The 17,844-nt window shown below is 42.9% G+C and overlaps 1 protein-coding gene across 1 annotated transcript in view; it reads right to left on the reverse strand.

Annotated features, from left to right (window-relative positions):
• Window positions 1-17,844, reverse strand: part of abcc9 (ATP-binding cassette, sub-family C (CFTR/MRP), member 9) — a 268,703-nt gene that overhangs the window by 83,607 nt on the left and 167,252 nt on the right. Inside the window, 6 exon segments of the mRNA XM_034163302.1 lie at window positions 3,091-3,207; window positions 4,905-5,007; window positions 8,861-8,953; window positions 10,188-10,345; window positions 11,027-11,096; window positions 11,812-11,966. Of these exon segments, the coding sequence (XP_034019193.1) occupies window positions 3,091-3,207; window positions 4,905-5,007; window positions 8,861-8,953; window positions 10,188-10,345; window positions 11,027-11,096; window positions 11,812-11,966 (696 nt within the window).

Raw genomic sequence — 17,844 nt, forward strand, 5'->3', positions numbered from 1 at the left:
CCTCATTGAAGACAACTTTGGATGCTGTAGCTCCTCTGAAAAAGAGAGCTTTAAATCAGAAGTGTCTGACTCCGTGGTATAACTCACAAACTCGTAGCTTAAAGCAGATAACCCGTAAGTTGGAGAGGAAATGGCGTCTCACTAATTTAGAAGATCTTCACTTAGCCTGGAAAAAAGAGTCTGTTGCTCTATAAAAAAGCCCTCCGTAAAGCTAGGACATCTTTCTACTCATCACTAATTGAAGAAAATAAGAACAACCCCAGGTTTCTTTTCAGCACTGTAGCCAGGCTGACAAAGAGTCAGAGCTCTATTGAGCTGAGTATTCCATTAACTTTAACTAGTAATGACTTCATGACTTTCTTTGCTAACAAAATTTTAACTATTAGAGAAAAAATTACTCATAACCATCCCAAAGACGTATCGTTATCTTTGGCTGCTTTCAGTGATGCCGGTATTTGGTTAGACTCTTTCTCTCCGATTGTTCTGTCTGAGTTATTCTCATTAGTTACTTCATCCAAACCATCAACATGTTTATTAGACCCCATTCCTACCAGGCTGCTCAAGGAAGCCCTACCATTATTTAATGCTTCGATCTTAAATATGATCAATCTATCTTTGTTAGTTGGCTATGTACCACAGGCTTTTAAGGTGGCAGTAATTAAACCATTACTTAAAAAGCCATCACTTGACCCAGCTATCTTAGCTAATTATAGGCCAATCTCCAACCTTCCTTTTCTCTCAAAAATTCTTGAAAGGGTAGTTGTAAAACAGCTAACTGATCATCTGCAGAGGAATGGTCTATTTGAAGAGTTTCAGTCAGGTTTTAGAATTCATCATAGTACAGAAACAGCATTAGTGAAGGTTACAAATGATCTTCTTATGGCCTCGGACAGTGGACTCATCTCTGTGCTTGTTCTGTTAGACCTCAGTGCTGCTTTTGATACTGTTGACCATAAAATTTTATTACAGAGATTAGAGCATGCCATAGGTATTAAAGGCACTGCGCTGCGGTGGTTTGAATCATATTTGTCTAATAGATTACAATTTGTTCATGTAAATGGGGAATCTTCTTCACAGACTAAAGTTAATTATGGAGTTCCACAAGGTTCTGTGCTAGGACCAATTTTATTTACTTTATACATGCTTCCCTTAGGCAGTATTATTAGACGGTATTGCTTAAATTTTCATTGTTACGCAGATGATACCCAGCTTTATCTATCCATGAAGCCAGAGGACACACACCAATTAGCTAAACTGCAGGATTGTCTTACAGACATAAAGACATGGATGACCTCTAATTTCCTGCTTTTAAACTCAGATAAAACTGAAGTTATTGTACTTGGCCCCACAAATCTTAGAAACATGGTGTCTAACCAGATCCTTACTCTGGATGGCATTACCCTGACCTCTAGTAATACTGTGAGAAATCTTGGAGTCATTTTTGATCAGGATATGTCATTCAAAGCGCATATTAAACAAATATGTAGGACTGCTTTTTTGCATTTACGCAATATCTCTAAAATCAGAAAGGTCTTGTCTCAGAGTGATGCTGAAAAACTAATTCATGCATTTATTTCCTCTAGGCTGGACTATTGTAATTCATTATTATCAGGTTGTCCTAAAAGTTCCCTAAAAAGCCTTCAGTTAATTCAAAATGCTGCAGCTAGAGTACTGACGGGGACTAGAAGGAGAGAGCATATCTCACCCATATTGGCCTCTCTTCATTGGCTTCCTGTTAATTCTAGAATAGAATTTAAAATTCTTCTTCTTACTTATAAGGTTTTGAATAATCAGGTCCCGTCTTATCTTAGGGACCTCGTAGTACCATATCACCCCAATAGAGCGCTTCGCTCTCAGACTGCAGGCTTACTTGTAGTTCCTAGGGTTTGTAAGAGTAGAATGGGAGGCAGAGCCTTCAGCTTTCAGGCTCCTCTCCTGTGGAACCAGCTCCCAATTCAGATCAGGGAGACAGACACCCTCTCTACTTTTAAGATTAGGCTTAAAACTTTCCTTTTGCTAAAGCTTATAGTTAGGGCTGGATCAGGTGACCCTGAACCATCCCTTAGTTATGCTGCTATAGACGTAGACTGCTGGGGGGTTCCCATGATGCACTGTTTCTTTCTCTTTTTGCTCTGTATGCACCACTCTGCATTTAATCATTAGTGATTGATCTCTGCTCCCCTCCACAGCATGTCTTTTTCTTGGTTCTCTCCCTCAGCCCCAACCAGTCCCAGCAGAAGACTGCCCCTCCCTGAGCCTGGTTCTGCTGGAGGTTTCTTCCTGTTAAAAGGGAGTTTTTCCTTCCCACTGTAGCCAAGTGCTTGCTCACAGGGGGTCGTTTTGACCGTTGGGGTTTTACATAATTATTGTATGGCCTTGCCTTACAATATAAAGCGCCTTGGGGCAACTGTTTGTTGTGATTTGGCGCTATATAAAAAAATTGATTGATTGATTGATTGATTGATCCTCCTTCAGTGCGTCTATCTTGTCATGTTTTTTACATTATTATTTATTTATTCATTAAAACCAATCAACTATTATTTGTGTGTAGGCGAGTTGTGTGTGAGGATGAAAGCAGTGCCATTTGAAATTTTGTTGTATTGTGTTCAATGCACTGATAATAAAGACATTCTATTCTATTCTAATTTCAAGCTGCATTGTGCCCACATAGCAGTTTACAGCTATCTTCTTCGTAGAAACGTTTCTCTTTTTCAAATTATTACTTTGCTAATGCTATCATCTGCTAATGCCAGTTCACATTTCTACCTTTTTACCTTTTGAGCAGCAAGGGGAAGGAGCAGGCAAAGAAGTGAAATGCTACTCAAGTGTCACTGCAGTATTTTTTAAAGAAATTGGAGCAGACTGAAGTCATGTTGTTCATTATAATAAATTTACACAGTGAGCTAAATTATTTTGTCTTCCTGAACTGATCTTTAGTTCAATACACAAGCTGCATATGATTCAAGACTCATCAGTTTTTGGCATCCTGCTTTCCATCTGAAGCTTTCAGGTGAGTACAGACGCTAGTTGAGCTGCAAAAAATAAAATAAAATAAAAAATGTAAAAAAAAGATTGTAAAAGAAAACTCACAGTGAGGGCGTAAGTGAGTCCGAGGCCGACCAGACCGCTACAAGTCAAATAACCATGATAGAAACTCCATATAGAGGCTCCCGCTGCTGTCAGAACTATCACGGCCCCAAGGTAGTCCTACACAAGATCAGACAAAAACATTAGAACCATCATATAGAAGAACTTTGCTGAAGGTGGTAAAACCTGTGGGTGCTTCTCTCTGTTTATTAATTTAAATTTACACATTTGAGTACAACCTGTTTTAGCTGGATTAAAAAGAAAACCCTAAGCAAACGAGTGGAGAAACACCAGGCTAGTGCCTCAGGAGGCTGAGTACAGGAGTGTGGTGGACAGGTTTGTGGAGTGGTGCAAACCTAACCACCTGCAGCTCAACATATCCAAGACGAAGGAGCTGGTGGTGGAGTTCAGAAGACTGAAGACCCATCCAAAACCAGTTATCATCAATGGAATAGAGGTGGACATTGTGTACTACTACAAGTACCCGGGTGTCCACACAGACAACAAACTGTAAATACAGATACCGTGTATAAGAAAGGTCAGAGCCGACTGTCCTTCCTCAGGAGGCTCAGATCTTTCAATGTTTGCAGAAATATGCTGCAGATGTTTTGTCACTCGGTGGTCTCCAGCATCATCTTCTACACTGTAGTGTGCTGAGGCAGCTGACATAAACAGACTCAACAAGCTCATCACAACAGCTGGCTCTGTCCTGGGGGTTGAGCTGGAGCCTGTGGTGGAGGTGTCAGAGAGGAGGATGCTGAGGAAACTGCTCAGTATCCTGGACAACACCTCCCATTCCCTGCATGCCACACTGATGTCCTGCCAAAGCACCTTCAGCCATAGACTGAGACCACTGAGGTGCTTCACAGACTGTATCATTTCTCCCCCCTTCTGCAGGATGAATACATAATAAATCGAGTTATTCAGTTACTCAGAGTAAATTTGTTGTACTTACTGTACAAAGAAAAACAAACAAAAAAATGATCACTGTACACTGTTTGCTGTTTCTGTACTCTGGAAAAATAATTACCTTTTGGAAAAATAAAGTTGATTTTATCTTATCTCTAGGGTATGAGGGGTCACTGACTTGTCTGGTAAGTATGAAAATGATACATGGCCTTTCACAATCACCAGATGTCAACCCAATTAAACACCTGTGGGGAATTTTGGACTGTCTTGGTTACCAAGGCTGGCTTGTGACATCATTAGTTTAAATTCCTTTAACACTACAAAATCACTAAGGCTCCTTGGGTAAGTGCACTTTCATAAACTAAAAAGTGGGCTACAAGTATTTAACTACTACATCCAAGTTCAGATACAGTGCAGTATAAAACAATGTGCACTCCATGTTTATTACTCTTATGCTTAAAGTACACTTTTATCAACTAAAACGTGGGCCAATTTAGTCCCAATAAGTATTCAATTGCTACACTTGCAAGTACACTACACCATAATGTCTATTTTGGAAATAAAGTTGTACTAAATTTATTAAATAAAATAAACTAAGTACATTTTTGGGTAAGGGTTGCAGAATCAATATTAAGCTCCTCTGGAGCATGTGGTGGCTCAACAATTTGCAAAGACACTTTATGTTAGATTTTCCTTTAATTTGTCACCAGCCTATCGAAAGTCAGAAAAATAAAACATGAAATGTGACATTTACATGTTAACTGGGTGTATGTTTAAATGGTGACCTTGTCACTCAATCACATGTTGCTGATGTGAATGTAAGTGTTGCATTTATCAAAAGACACTTAATGAGATAGTTTAGAAAGTGACCAGCCCAGTGAGAAAGTATTCCTGACTTTGTTTCTTACCGTTCGGACCTCCAGCCAGCGGTTGGCAGCAGAAAGGAACAGGTAGGCTGTATTATTTGTGTCCGTCAACTCCAGCATCCGCTGTTTAAAACGAGCCTCGTGTCTGAAACAAACATTTATGCACCAATTAATAGCACAAAATATATGGATTATTTACTGTCAAAAATATAAATAAAAAAATCATAAAAGTTGAAATATAAAGAAGAATAAATGAATGAACAAGCAAAGGCTATACAACGGTGGTACCAAGATTCCATGAATTTCAAATGAAACATGTTGGTGAAAATAAAAACTTTTGTTTTATCCATCCATCCATTTTCTTCCGCTTTATCCGGAGTCGGGTCGCGGGGGCAGCAGCTCAAGCAAAGCCGCCTAGACCTCCCGATCCACACACACCTCCCCCAGCTCCTCTGGGGGAACCCCAAGGCGTTCCCAAGCCAGCCGAGAGATGTAGTCCCTCCAGCGTGTCCTGGGTCTTCCCCGGGGCCTCCTCCCAATGGGACGTGCCCGGAACACCTCTTCAGCAAGGCATCCAGGGGGCATCCGGAAAAGATGCCCGAGCCACCTTCAACTGACTCCTTTCGATGTGGAGGAGCAGCGGCTTGACTCCGAGCTCCTCACCCTATCTCTAAGGGAGCGCCCAGCCACCCTGCGGAGGAAACTCATCTCGGCCGCTTGTACTCGCGATCTCGTTCTTTCGGTCATGAGCCAAATCTCATGACCATAGGTGAGGATCGGAACATAGATCGATCGGTAAATCGAGAGCTTTGCCCCCCTACTCAGCTCTCTCTTCACCACGACGGTCCGATACAGCGACCGCATCAGTGCAGATGCTGCACCGATCCGTCTATCGATCTCACGCTCCATCCGTCCCCCACTCGTGAAGAAGACCCCAAGATACTTAAACTCCTCCACTTGAGGCAAGGACACTCCACCAACCTGAAGAGGGCAAAGCACCTTTTTCCGGTCGAGAACCATGGCCTCAGATTTGGAGGTGCTGATTTTCATCCCGGATTATTAAATGATGATACAAGATCCTATGCTAGATCATTTGAGTATTTTATAATGTTACAAACAATTAAGTAGTGAGTCCTTGGTATCTTTGCAACCAATTTCATTTTAGTTAAAATTCCTGGAGTCATACACAGTTCCATCCCAAGCAGTGCTGGCCCGAAACAATTTGGCGCCCAGGTGGATATGAGGGGGTAAATGATGCGCGTAAAGAGTAAATCTATGAACACAGACAATATGAACTGTAACACAAATATGCAAATGAGCTTACACCTATGTTATAGAATTTTTTTAGCTATTACAAACAGGGAAAACAATGGCTTTGCTTAATCACATGACATTTCAATGTATTTCAAGGGTACAATGATTTATCCAGACTGACTCCGCAACAGCCAACAGCAGCATCACTACGACAAGCAGCAGTGCCGCAACGACAAGCAGCAGCGCCGCCAACAACCAACAGCAGCGCAGCAAGGACAAGCAGCAGTGCTGCAACAATCAACAGCTGTGCTGCAACAACCAACAGCAGCGCAGCAAGGACAAGCAGCAGTGCTGCAACAGTCAACAGCAGCGCCGCCAACAGCAGCACAGCAAGGACAAGCAGCAGCGCCGCCAACAACCAACAGCAGCGCAGCAAGGACAAGCAGCAGCGCTGCAACAATCAACAGCTGTGCTGCAACAACCAACAGCAGCGCAGCAAGGACAAGCAGCAGCGCCGCCAACAACCAACAGCAGCACAGCAAGGACAAGCAGCAGCGCCGCCAACAACCAACAGCAGCGCAGCAAGGACAAGCAGCAGCGCTGCAACAATCAACAGCTGTGCTGCAACAACCAACAGCAGCGCAGCAAGGACAAGCAGCAGCGCCGCCAACAACCAACAGCAGCGCAGCAAGGACAAGCAGCAGCGCTGCAACAATCAACAGCTGTGCTGCAACAATCAACAGCAGCGCCGCCAACAGCCAACAGCAGCGCCACAATGACAAACAGCAGCGCCGCCAGCAACCAACAGCAGCGCAGCAAGGACAAGCAGCAGCGCTGCAAACAACCAACAGCAGCACCGCAACAACAAACAGCAGCATCACTACAGCCAACAGCAGCACCGCAATTACAAGCAGCAGTATCGCAACAGCCAACAGCAGCACCGCAACGACAAGCAGCAGTACCGCAACAGCCAACAGCAGCACCGCAATGACAAGCAGCAGTATCGCAACAGCCAACAGCAGCACTGCAATGACAAGCAACAGTACCGCAACAGCCAACAGCAGCACCGCAACAGCCAACAGCAGCACCGCAATGACAAGCAGCAGTACCGCAACAGCCAACAGCAGCACCGCAACAGCCAACAGCAGCACCGCAACAGCCAACAGCAGCGCCGCAACGACAAGCAGCAGTACCGCAACAGCCAACAGCAGCACCGCAACAGCCAACAGCAGCACCGCAATGACAAGCAGCAGTATCGCAACAGCCAACAGCAGCACCGCAACAGCCAACAGCAGTGCTGCAACGACAAGCAGCAGTACCGCAACAGCCAACAGCAGCGCCGCAATGACAAGCAGCAGTATTGCAACAGCCAACAGCAGCACCGCAACAGCCAACAGCAGCACTGCAATGACAAGCAGCAGCACCGCAACAGCCAAGAGCAGCACCGCAACAGCCAACAGCAGCGCCACAACAACAAGCAGCAGTGCCGCAACAGCCAACAGCAGCACCACTACAGCCAACAGCAGCGCCGCAACAACAAGCAGCAGTACCACAACAGCCAACAGCAGCACCGCAACAGCCAACAGCAGCACTGCAATGACAAGCAGCAGCACCGCAACAGCCAAGAGCAGCACCGCAACAGCCAACAGCAGCGCCACAACGACAAGCAGCAGTGCCGCAACAGCCAACAGCAGCACCTCAATGACAAGCAGCAGTACCGCAACAGCCAACAGCAGCACCACTACAGCCAACAGCAGCACCTCAATGACAAGCAGCAGTACCGCAACAGCCAACAGCAGCACCTCAATGACAAGCAGCAGTACCGCAACAGCCAATAGCAGCACCGCAACAGCCAACAGCAGCACCGCAACAGCCAACAGCAGCATCACTACAGCCAACAGCAGCACCGCAATGACAAGCAGCAGTATCGCAACAGCCAACAGCAGCGCCGCAACGACAAGCAGCAGTACCGCAACAGCCAACAGCAGCACTGCAACAGCCAACAGCAGCACCGCAACGACAAGCAGCAGTACCGCAACGACAAGCAGCAGTACCGCAACAGCCAACAGCAGCACTGCAACAGCCAACAGCAGCGCCGCAACGACAAGCAGCAGTACCGCAACAGCCAACAGCAGCACGGCAACGACAAGCAGCAGCACCGCAACAGCCAACAGCAGCACGGCGACGACAAGCAGCAGCACCGCAATGACAAACAGCAGCGCTGCAACAACCAACAGCAGCGCCGCACCAGCCAACAGCAGGATCGCAACAACCAATAGCAGTGCCGCAACGACAAGCAGCAGCACAGCAACAGCCAACAGCAGCACCGCAAGGACAAGCAGCAGTGCTGCCAACAACCAACAGCAGCACCGCAAGGACAAGCAGCAGTGCTGCCAACAACCAACAGCAGCACGGCAACAATCAACAGCTGTGCCGCAACAACCACAAACAGCTGCACCACAACAACCAACAGCAGCACTGCAAAGACAAACAGCTGCGCCGCAAGAACCACCAGCAGCACCGCAACGACAAGCAGCAGCGCTGCAACAACCAACAGCCGCGCCGCCAACAGCAGCGCCGCAATGACAAGTAGCAGCGCCGCCAACAACCAACAGCTGCACCTCAACGTCAAACAGCAGCGCTGCAACAGCCAACAGCAGTGCCGCAATGACAAACATGAGCCCTGTGACAACAAATGCAAGTACTGTAATCACACACACAAATTCTGCAGTTTGAAGTGTTACCTGAAAGCTCTGATTGTAGTCAGGCCTTCAGCAGTCTCTGAAAAGTGGCAGAGTAGAGGAAGCTGTGTGGAGTCATCGAGGTCTTGAAGGTCCCTGCAAGAAAGATCAAACTTTTACAATGGGAACAGTATATTTTCTTAAATGCTGGGGTTTTTTTGGGGGAAAATGAAGCTGTTGGAGTCTCTGCTTTTCTGAAGTAAATACTCAATCAAATGAAATCCAATATATTTATTGTCTTTGCAGGGAAATTTTTCTTGGGCATAAGTGCTACACACAGCAGAGCAGAAACTGACAAACAACACAAAAAGACAGATATGGCACTGATAAAATCACAAAATAAAAGAAAGATTGAAACCTGTCAAGATAGCCTAAAAGGTAATACTTCACAACCCTATAGAAATAGATACATTAAAAATCAGTGTACAAATAAGTACAAATGTTAAAGTGCTCAAGTAATGCCTGGTTCACACAGCAATATTTTAAAACTGTCTGTAGGTTTTCAAGACCTGAAAGACCACACACGTGGCAATAAAAAAAAAAAAAAAACTAACAGATGTTTCCTACAATGTGCGGTGTGCAGCCACACAATAAAGACAACACACAACATGGAAACATTCCCTTGCAAAGAGATCTTGCAAAGCCTCTCTAGATGAAGTAAACAATCATGGTGGATGAGGAAGAACCGATGTTGATAGTCTGTGGACTATTTTTAACTAAGAAAAAACAAAAGAAAAAGAAAAGGCGTTGGTTAAAGGAGTGGAGACAGCGTGACCACTGGACTTTCTGGTGCGCCATGACAGCTGTTTTGATTATGGCTTCCCCTCCATGCATCCATCACCCCACTTTATGATTGGCTCCACATCACATTCAACAGGCTGCGTGCCCATTTGTGCTCGGGGGACACCACAGACGCCAAGACAATCGAACATGTTGAATATCCATGATTTGAGGTCTGAGCGGTCCCTTCATCCTCCCCAGCAGACTAGAGCACTCTTAACACACCACACATGGCGGGAATATCTGATGATTATCTTTAGAGCCATCATGATAGTCGGGACATCCGTAAGCTTGTCAGGAGGAGAAGATCGGGTCCAACATTGGTATAATTATCTTGGCGTGTGAACCAGGCATAAGAAGATCCTATCTGGATGTGCCTTTTCCCTTATTAAGGAATATTTCCTTATTATTTGCAACACTGTTGGAATTTCCAACATAAATTCCAACAACACTGGAATTTAAAGTGTTTACCAAGGTAAACAAAATTTCCATATTTTGGAAATTAAAAACATAAAATCATACGTCTACAACAAATTAACCGTAGACTCACTTGGAAGCCACCCGAAAGTACTTCTGGATGAAGTAGAAGGCCACTGCTAAAGGAACCAAGGTGATAAGGAACACTGGTGTGATGGCAGATATGACACCGATTGCGGACAAACAGAGCATCGTGGATCGAGTCAAAGACTCCAGTGTGGAAGGAATATGCTGAAGAAGAAAGGTGGACATATATTACTTTAACTTACACATGTAACAGTTAAAAATGCAATTTCAGTTACTATTAATTTCAGTTACCATTTGTCAGTTTTATTTAATAAATATTTGTATTTGAAGAAAATATGTGAATTTTACCAAACTGGAGCATTTTATTTTCTACTTCCTGTAGAAAAGGTATTGCCACATGTTGCCTGTCTTGCATTTCCTGAGTTTCTGTATGTCCCTCCCTCAGTCCAGCTATGCATGGTTGATGTTAAGTTTTTATGGCAACCTGAGTGTTTTTGGTATAGTCTTTCATGCATATTGTTCACCATTAATATTATGATAGCTCAGTTTTAAGCCACTTCAACTGTTTTACAGCCATTTGTAATTTCCTGTTTTGAAGTTGTTTGGAACCAACTGTGGACTGCATCACATGACCCATGTATCTCTGCAGAGAATTTAGCAGACGTTTTCTCAGTGAAAATCTGTTTTTCTTTTGCATATAGGGAACAAATGTGCAGGACAGACCAGATGACAATCTGGGCCTTATGCTTATATTTCTGCAGAGGCTGTTAATAAATGATGGCATACTGATCCTTTGTCATTGTCCATGTCCCCACTAACATCCGTAACATACACATTCACAACATGTTGCACTGACATTTACATACAGACTATTGATCTACGAACCTGATCAATGATGTTGGTGTCAGCTGAAAATCTGTTAAGAATCTGCCCCAGAGGAGTGATATCAAAGAACCTGAGGAAACACAATGAATAGACATGAAGAAATGAAAATGGGAACACTCCAATTCTTTGAGTTTGTTAATGTGCTCATGGCAAATAATCTAGAGAAATATGGTAGATTAAACATGTGCACTACCTTCCCACATAACCCACATATAAACAGACGAATGAGTTTGTTTATATGATTGTCTGCTCACAGTGTTTGCATGAAGTGAGGAGCTCCATCATCCAGAAGGTTCTGGTCATTTGCACCGAAGAGTGCCAGTTCAAACAGAATGGACTCTTAGATTGCTTCCATCTGGAGGTATTATTCAGTTAAATTTAAAACAATCTAGTTAAAAGCAATGATGAACAGGTGCGTTTTTAATCCTTAATTTAAATAAAGTTAGTGTCTCAGTTGATCGACAGTTGTCTGGGACTATATTCCAGATATGGGGAGCATAGAAACTGATGCTGCTTTAGAACATGCTCTTTGCTCTTTAGACCATATGTCATAGGTCGTCAAGATAGCCAAGAACTGCTTAGAAAAATGAAAATAAATGCTCATCTGTGAACTTTGCTACTTAATAAAGCAATAACACATTTATACAGACAAACGCTTAGAAATGGAAAAACTGCAACATGTAATTCAGGTTGTGGCTTTTTTAAATTTGTCTAATCCAAAGTTTGCAGCTTCTTGGATGTGTTGCCTTAATGATGCCTTGATGGAGTCGTGAGAGTTTGTTTACCTGATGGGAGCATGGATGATCTTGTTGAGCAGGTTGTGGTGCAGGTTTGTGGCTGAAGAAAGCCCCAGAAACTCCACAGAAAGAGAAGTGATGAGACATAAACTAATTCCTGCCGCACACAGGATGATGAACACCAGCAGATAGTAAGAGTCCTGCTGTGGGTCACCAAAAAAAAAAACCTTCAGAAATGTAAAACTAAATATGAATTGTTCAGTTTTGGTAACTACAACGTGCAGGAAAAAAAAAAATCAGATGTCATAACCGCACGTTTTCTTTTAGCTAGGGTAGGTCAATAAAAGTGCTCATATGTCATAGTGAGTCCCAGTAATTTTATGGTTATCAGTTATTTTGTAATCTAGACATCCTAGGCTTTCTGAGGATACCAAATGTATAGGGCTGGGTGGGGGGGTGTGCGGGACCATGCTGACCCATCCTGCACAAGCAACCAGTAGACACAGTTTATAATGGAGCAACCATTGATTCCTCTTCTCTTTCTTCAGTCATACAGCCGTGCTGAAAATGTGAAAGGTGGAGTGGGAACAACAAATTCAAAAGTCTATTATATAAATAGTCTGATCCTCTTCTGTATTTGCTTTGAAAAATAGTGACTGTACAAATGTGGGACTGAGTTTGAATAGTTGTAACAGCACAGTAAAAGCATGGAAAATGCAGATTTATGGTGAGACTCTTGAAAACATTGATCATGCCCATCGATTTCAATTTATGCCTGGTTGTTAGAAGCTAACCAAGATGGCGGCCCTCTGGCAACAGCCAGCAAATGAGCGGATCACCCCGATCCTCCATCTAGTGAGTAGAAATAGATGGTCATGACTGAAAGAACTAGATCGCGGGTACAAGCGGCTGAAATGAGTTTCCTTAGGAGGGTGGCTGGTGTCTCCCTTAGAGATAAGGTGAGAAGTTTGGTCATCTGTGGGGAACTCGGAGTACAGCCGCTGCTCCTTTGCATTGAAAAGAGCCAACTGAGGTGGTTCGTGCATAGGGTTGGGTATCGAGAACCGGTTCTTTTCGAGTATCGTTAAGAAATGATTCGATCCACCGATATCAATAGTCTTTTTGCTTAACGATTCCCTTATCAGTCCTTCAGAGCAGCCGTTGTTCTTGAGGGTGTTTGTCGGGAAAATAATCATTCCTCTACGTTGATTACAAACCCTGCAGCAGCTCTGTAATCAACCGTTTCTACAGCATGACACCACTCTGTAGCGAACTAATGAAGCAATGCTTCGATCCGCAGGCTCGATGGTTCTTTCATTTGCTGCTCTTCAGAAACGGCAAGTCCGCTTCTTAACCCCTCTCAAAGCCATTAAAATACCATGAGTCACTTTTGTGTGTATTAAAGTCACTAACTGGGACTCTTGTCTTGTTGCAGTCAAGAAACGAGAATCGTCCTCCGTTCCATTGGCACAGCTCCAAATGCTGTGCCGCTCTCTGCTGAGACAGAGTCTGGTCAGAATTAATAACTTAAAAATGAATTGCCGCTTTAAATAAAATGACACCTCTTTCTAAACGCTGTAATACAGAAAATAAACTACAAATGGCTAAAATGTTTTTTCCCTCCCAAAATGAGACGTGCTGCATTCTTTATGAATTACATCCTGACGTGCAGCACAGCAGCTGCAAGAGCTCAGCTTAGATATGGAAATACATTCATGCCAATAATGTCTGAAAGAAAATGCTTTTGACAAAAACTACAGATTTTGTTTATTTCTATTAATGTCCAGAGATCAAGGATCCACCATGTAGAGTTTATTTATGTCTAAAGTTTAAGGATCCAGTGACCAATTTCATATTTATTTACTTTAAGACTCAATAAAATGTTGTTCAATTTCAATTCAATTTCAATTTAATCAGCTGATAAAGTGCCAAAATCACAACAAAAGTCGTCTCAAGTTGCCTCACATAGAACAGTTCAACATAAAAAATTAAAATAAATAAATAAATAATTCAAATACATAATTAAAAACAGAAGTAAAAGAATAAAACAGATACAAAAATTAAAAAAAAAACTATTCATAAGAAAGAGAATAAAAACAGGCTTTAAGTCTTGACTTAAAAATGTCCACGGACTCCGACTGCCTCACGGTCGCAGGAAGACCGTTCCACAGAGCGGGTGCACGATAAGAAAAAGCTCTTTGACCCGCTGACATAGAAAACCTGTAAAGCCTACTTTTAGTACACAAAAAATTCACAAGAGGTATCGATAAGCAGATCGATAAGCGGAATCGATAATGGTATCGATATCAATAAAATCTTATCGATACCCATCCCTATTTGTGCATCTGGTAAGGATGCCCCCTGGAACACCTATCCGGGAGGTGTTCCAGGCATGTCCATCTGGGAGGAGGACCCCGGGGAAGACCCAGGACTGGCCTGGGAACACCTCGGTATCCACCAGTCAGAGATGGTCAATGTTGCTCAGGAAAGGGAAGTTTGGGGTCCTCCACAACCCAATCCCGAATAAGCAGTTGAAGATGAGTGATGAGTGATGAATTGCATCTAATGAACAAACGGCTGTGAATGTTTTATTATTTCTGCCCAAAATCTTAAGCAAAGTCTGTTATTTAACACCATTTTCAAATTTTCCATCTGGAGCTTCCATTAGTTTCATTTTACTGCATTTCCCATCAGTTGTTAAGCATTCTGGTTTTGTGTGTGTTTGTTTTTCTGTTTGTTTGTTTTTTTGTGTGATGTTCTTTTGCTTCTTTCCTTCTGTATCAAAGTTCCACAAAGGAATTTCAAGGACACTAGATGGCTAACATGCCCTGTCTCATAAATTATTGTTTCTTAGCCTCTTTTTGCAGATAATGCACAGCCTTATGGTTTCTTCAAGAAGTGAAGCCTTCTCATTATTTTTGTAAACACCCTATACAGTGAGATAAATAAGTATTTGATCCACTATCAATTTTGGAAGTTTTCCCACTCACAAATAATGGAGAGGTCTGTAATTTTTATCGTAGGTACACTTCAGCTGTGAGAGACAGAATCTAATTCAGAAAATCACATTGTATGATTTTTAAATCATTAATTTGCATTTTACTGTGTGAAATATGTATTTGATACAACAGAAAAACAGACCTTAATATTTGGTACAGCAACCTTTGTTTGCAATTACAGAGGTCAGACGTTTCCCGTCGTTCTTGACCTTATGTGCCATGCAAGATTTTCAACCATGACAGTGGAGTGTGTTACTAGTGTAATCTTTTCAACTGTGGTCCCATCTCTTTTCAGGTCATTGAAAGGTCCTCCAGTGTAGTTCTGGGCTTTCTCAGAATCATCCTTACTTGATACTCTTATTTGATCCACTGTTGATTTTAGGTAGGTACACTTCAACTGTGAGAGACAGAATCTAAAAAAAAAAATCCAGAAAATCACATTGTATGATTTTTAAATAATTAATTTGCATTTTATTGCATGAAATAAGTATTTGATCCCCTACCAACCAGCTAAATGTCTCTACTATATTACCGTATTACAAACTTTTAAAGCACCAGTCAAGTCAGGTGTGATTAGACCTGAATGAAGTGCTGTGTGATTTTTCGGTGTGATGATCACCGACAGTGATGGTGTTTTAAATGTTTAAACAGTGCATTAATCAGATGTGATCATCCTAATCAATCAGGTCGCCTGATGATCACACTGACAGCGATGACGCTTTAAAGCGTTACAGCGCATTATTCAGATGAGATCTCTCTGATCGATCAGGTCATCTGATGATCACACAGTGACGACGCTTTAAATGTTTAAATCACAGTATTTTATGAGCTGAGAAACACACCTACAGCAGAAAAACTACAGAGGGACTTGCTTTAAAACACTACATATCCAGCCACAAATTAAAGCATTTTCAGATGTCATTTTCAAAAATCAGGAGCTTCATGTGGATTCATCTCTATGATGGTGAATTGGACTGAAATTAACTGGTCAGATTTACTCCATGTGTGAATGAAACCGTTGTTCTGCATGAGGACTGTAGGTTTCAGCCAATCAGTGGCCAGCATTAATGGACGTATTTAGCCTTATGAGTAAATTACAAGAAATGTGTGTCAACAATCACATAACCTACCTACAACTTATGTCCCGTATGTGCAGGATGTATGAGTCACACACTGGCATTTCTTCACAATCTTCAGCATCCTCAAAATTTGAGGAGCTCAGCTTATTAGGACGTACGAGGTCTGTCAATAAAGTATAGGTCCTTTTTATTTTTTCAAAAACTACCGTATTTTCCGGACTATAAGTCGCACCGGAGTATAAGTCGCACCAGCCACTTTATCCATTATAAAGAAAAATAAACCATAGATAAGTCGCACTGGAGTATAAGTCGCATGGACATACAAGTATGTTAACTTAACATGAAAGTTCAGATGATAATATTATGATATTATAATGATAATATCTGCACGTTGTTCGAGCACCCATGTGCGGACTCGTTCCTCTAGCTGTGGCCATCTAGCTTTTAGCCCGTGATTAGTTTTTTGTTTTTTTCATGGTGGTTAGAGTAACCTCCGCTTTCCTCCAGTCCCTCACAAGTTTCTCACTCACTCCAAACTCTCTCTCTGCTGCTCGATTACCATTTCCGGATGCATATTTCACCAGTCGCAACTTGTAATCTGCAGAGTATGTTTTTCTTTTTGGTGGCATTTTTTTCTGGCCTTCTCCGTTGTCTTGTTAAGTTATCAGTAATGTCGAAATTTTAATTTTTCTATGGTAGTCAGAAGTCGCAGGAACAGTCACACAAGCCTTGAGTGCCCTCTCATGAGCTGCATTTTACCTACAGATATGTTTGTATTTTGCGGACCACACTGCGAGCCGAACCATGCAGCACCTACCTGCACAGCTCATGACAGACCTGTGGTGTCGAAGCCAGCTCCTTCCAAGTGCAGATGCTAATCCTCCGTCGTCACTCACCCATTGCTCCCACGCAGCTCTCAGCATCAACTCTGCTCACACTGATATCCAAGGGTTGAAGCTGTTTTGTTAGCCCTCCCAGAATAAGCACCGTGTTCGTCTGCTTCACACACTGTTTCACAATCATTGTCTGGGTGAAGTGAGGAATACGCATCCATTGTTCTGTTCTCTGATTGGTTATCGTGACCAGCGTAACCTATAGGACGGCTGCCATACTACAGTGCCCATGATGCATTGCATTTCCATTTCCGGTGGCCATTTTAAAACATAGAGCAACTCTGTCACGTAAAATTGTTTTATTACGGTAAATTAATTGAGAATCTACCGGTATATTTTTCATTTATAAGTCGCACTGGAGTATAGGTCGCACTCCCTGCCAAAACATGTAAAAAAGTGCGACTTATAGTCCGGAAAATACGGTATATGGATTTCATTCATATGTTTTACGTCAGACATGCTTGAACCCTCGTGCGCATGCGTGAGTTTTTCCACGCCTGTCGGTGACGTCATTCGCCTGTGAGCACTCCTTGTGGGAGGAGTCGTCCAGCCCCCTCGTCGGAATTCCTTTGTCTGAGAAGTTGCTGAGAGACTGGCGCTTTGTTTGATCAAAATTTTTTCTAAACCTGTGAGACACATCGAAGTGGACACGGTTCGAAAAATTAAGCTGGTTTTCAGTGAAAATTTTAACGGCTGATGAGAGATTTTGAGGTGATACTGTCGCTTTAAGGACTTCCCACGGAGCGAGACGTCGTGCAGCACTCCCAGGCGCCATCGTCAGCCTGTTTCAAGCTGAAAACCTCCACATTTCAGGCTCTATTGATCCAGGACGTCGTGAGAGAACAGAGAAGTTTCAGAAGAAGTCAGTTTCAGCATTTTATCCAGATATTCCACTGTTAAAGGAGATTTTTTTAATGAAAGACGTGCGGGCGGATTGCAGCGTCGGCTCGCAGCCGCCGCGATACTCCGCCACAGGAAAAACACCTCCGTTGGAAGCCTTAAGGACAAGTTGGAACATGTCCAGCTGTTAAACAATTTCTCATATACTCACTCCACTGAAAGCCATCAAAAGCCGCCTGGATTTTACAAATGGTTATCAACACGGAGGTG

This window comes from Thalassophryne amazonica, chromosome 22 (assembly GCF_902500255.1).
Source record: "Thalassophryne amazonica chromosome 22, fThaAma1.1, whole genome shotgun sequence".
NCBI lineage: Eukaryota > Metazoa > Chordata > Actinopteri > Batrachoidiformes > Batrachoididae > Thalassophryne > Thalassophryne amazonica.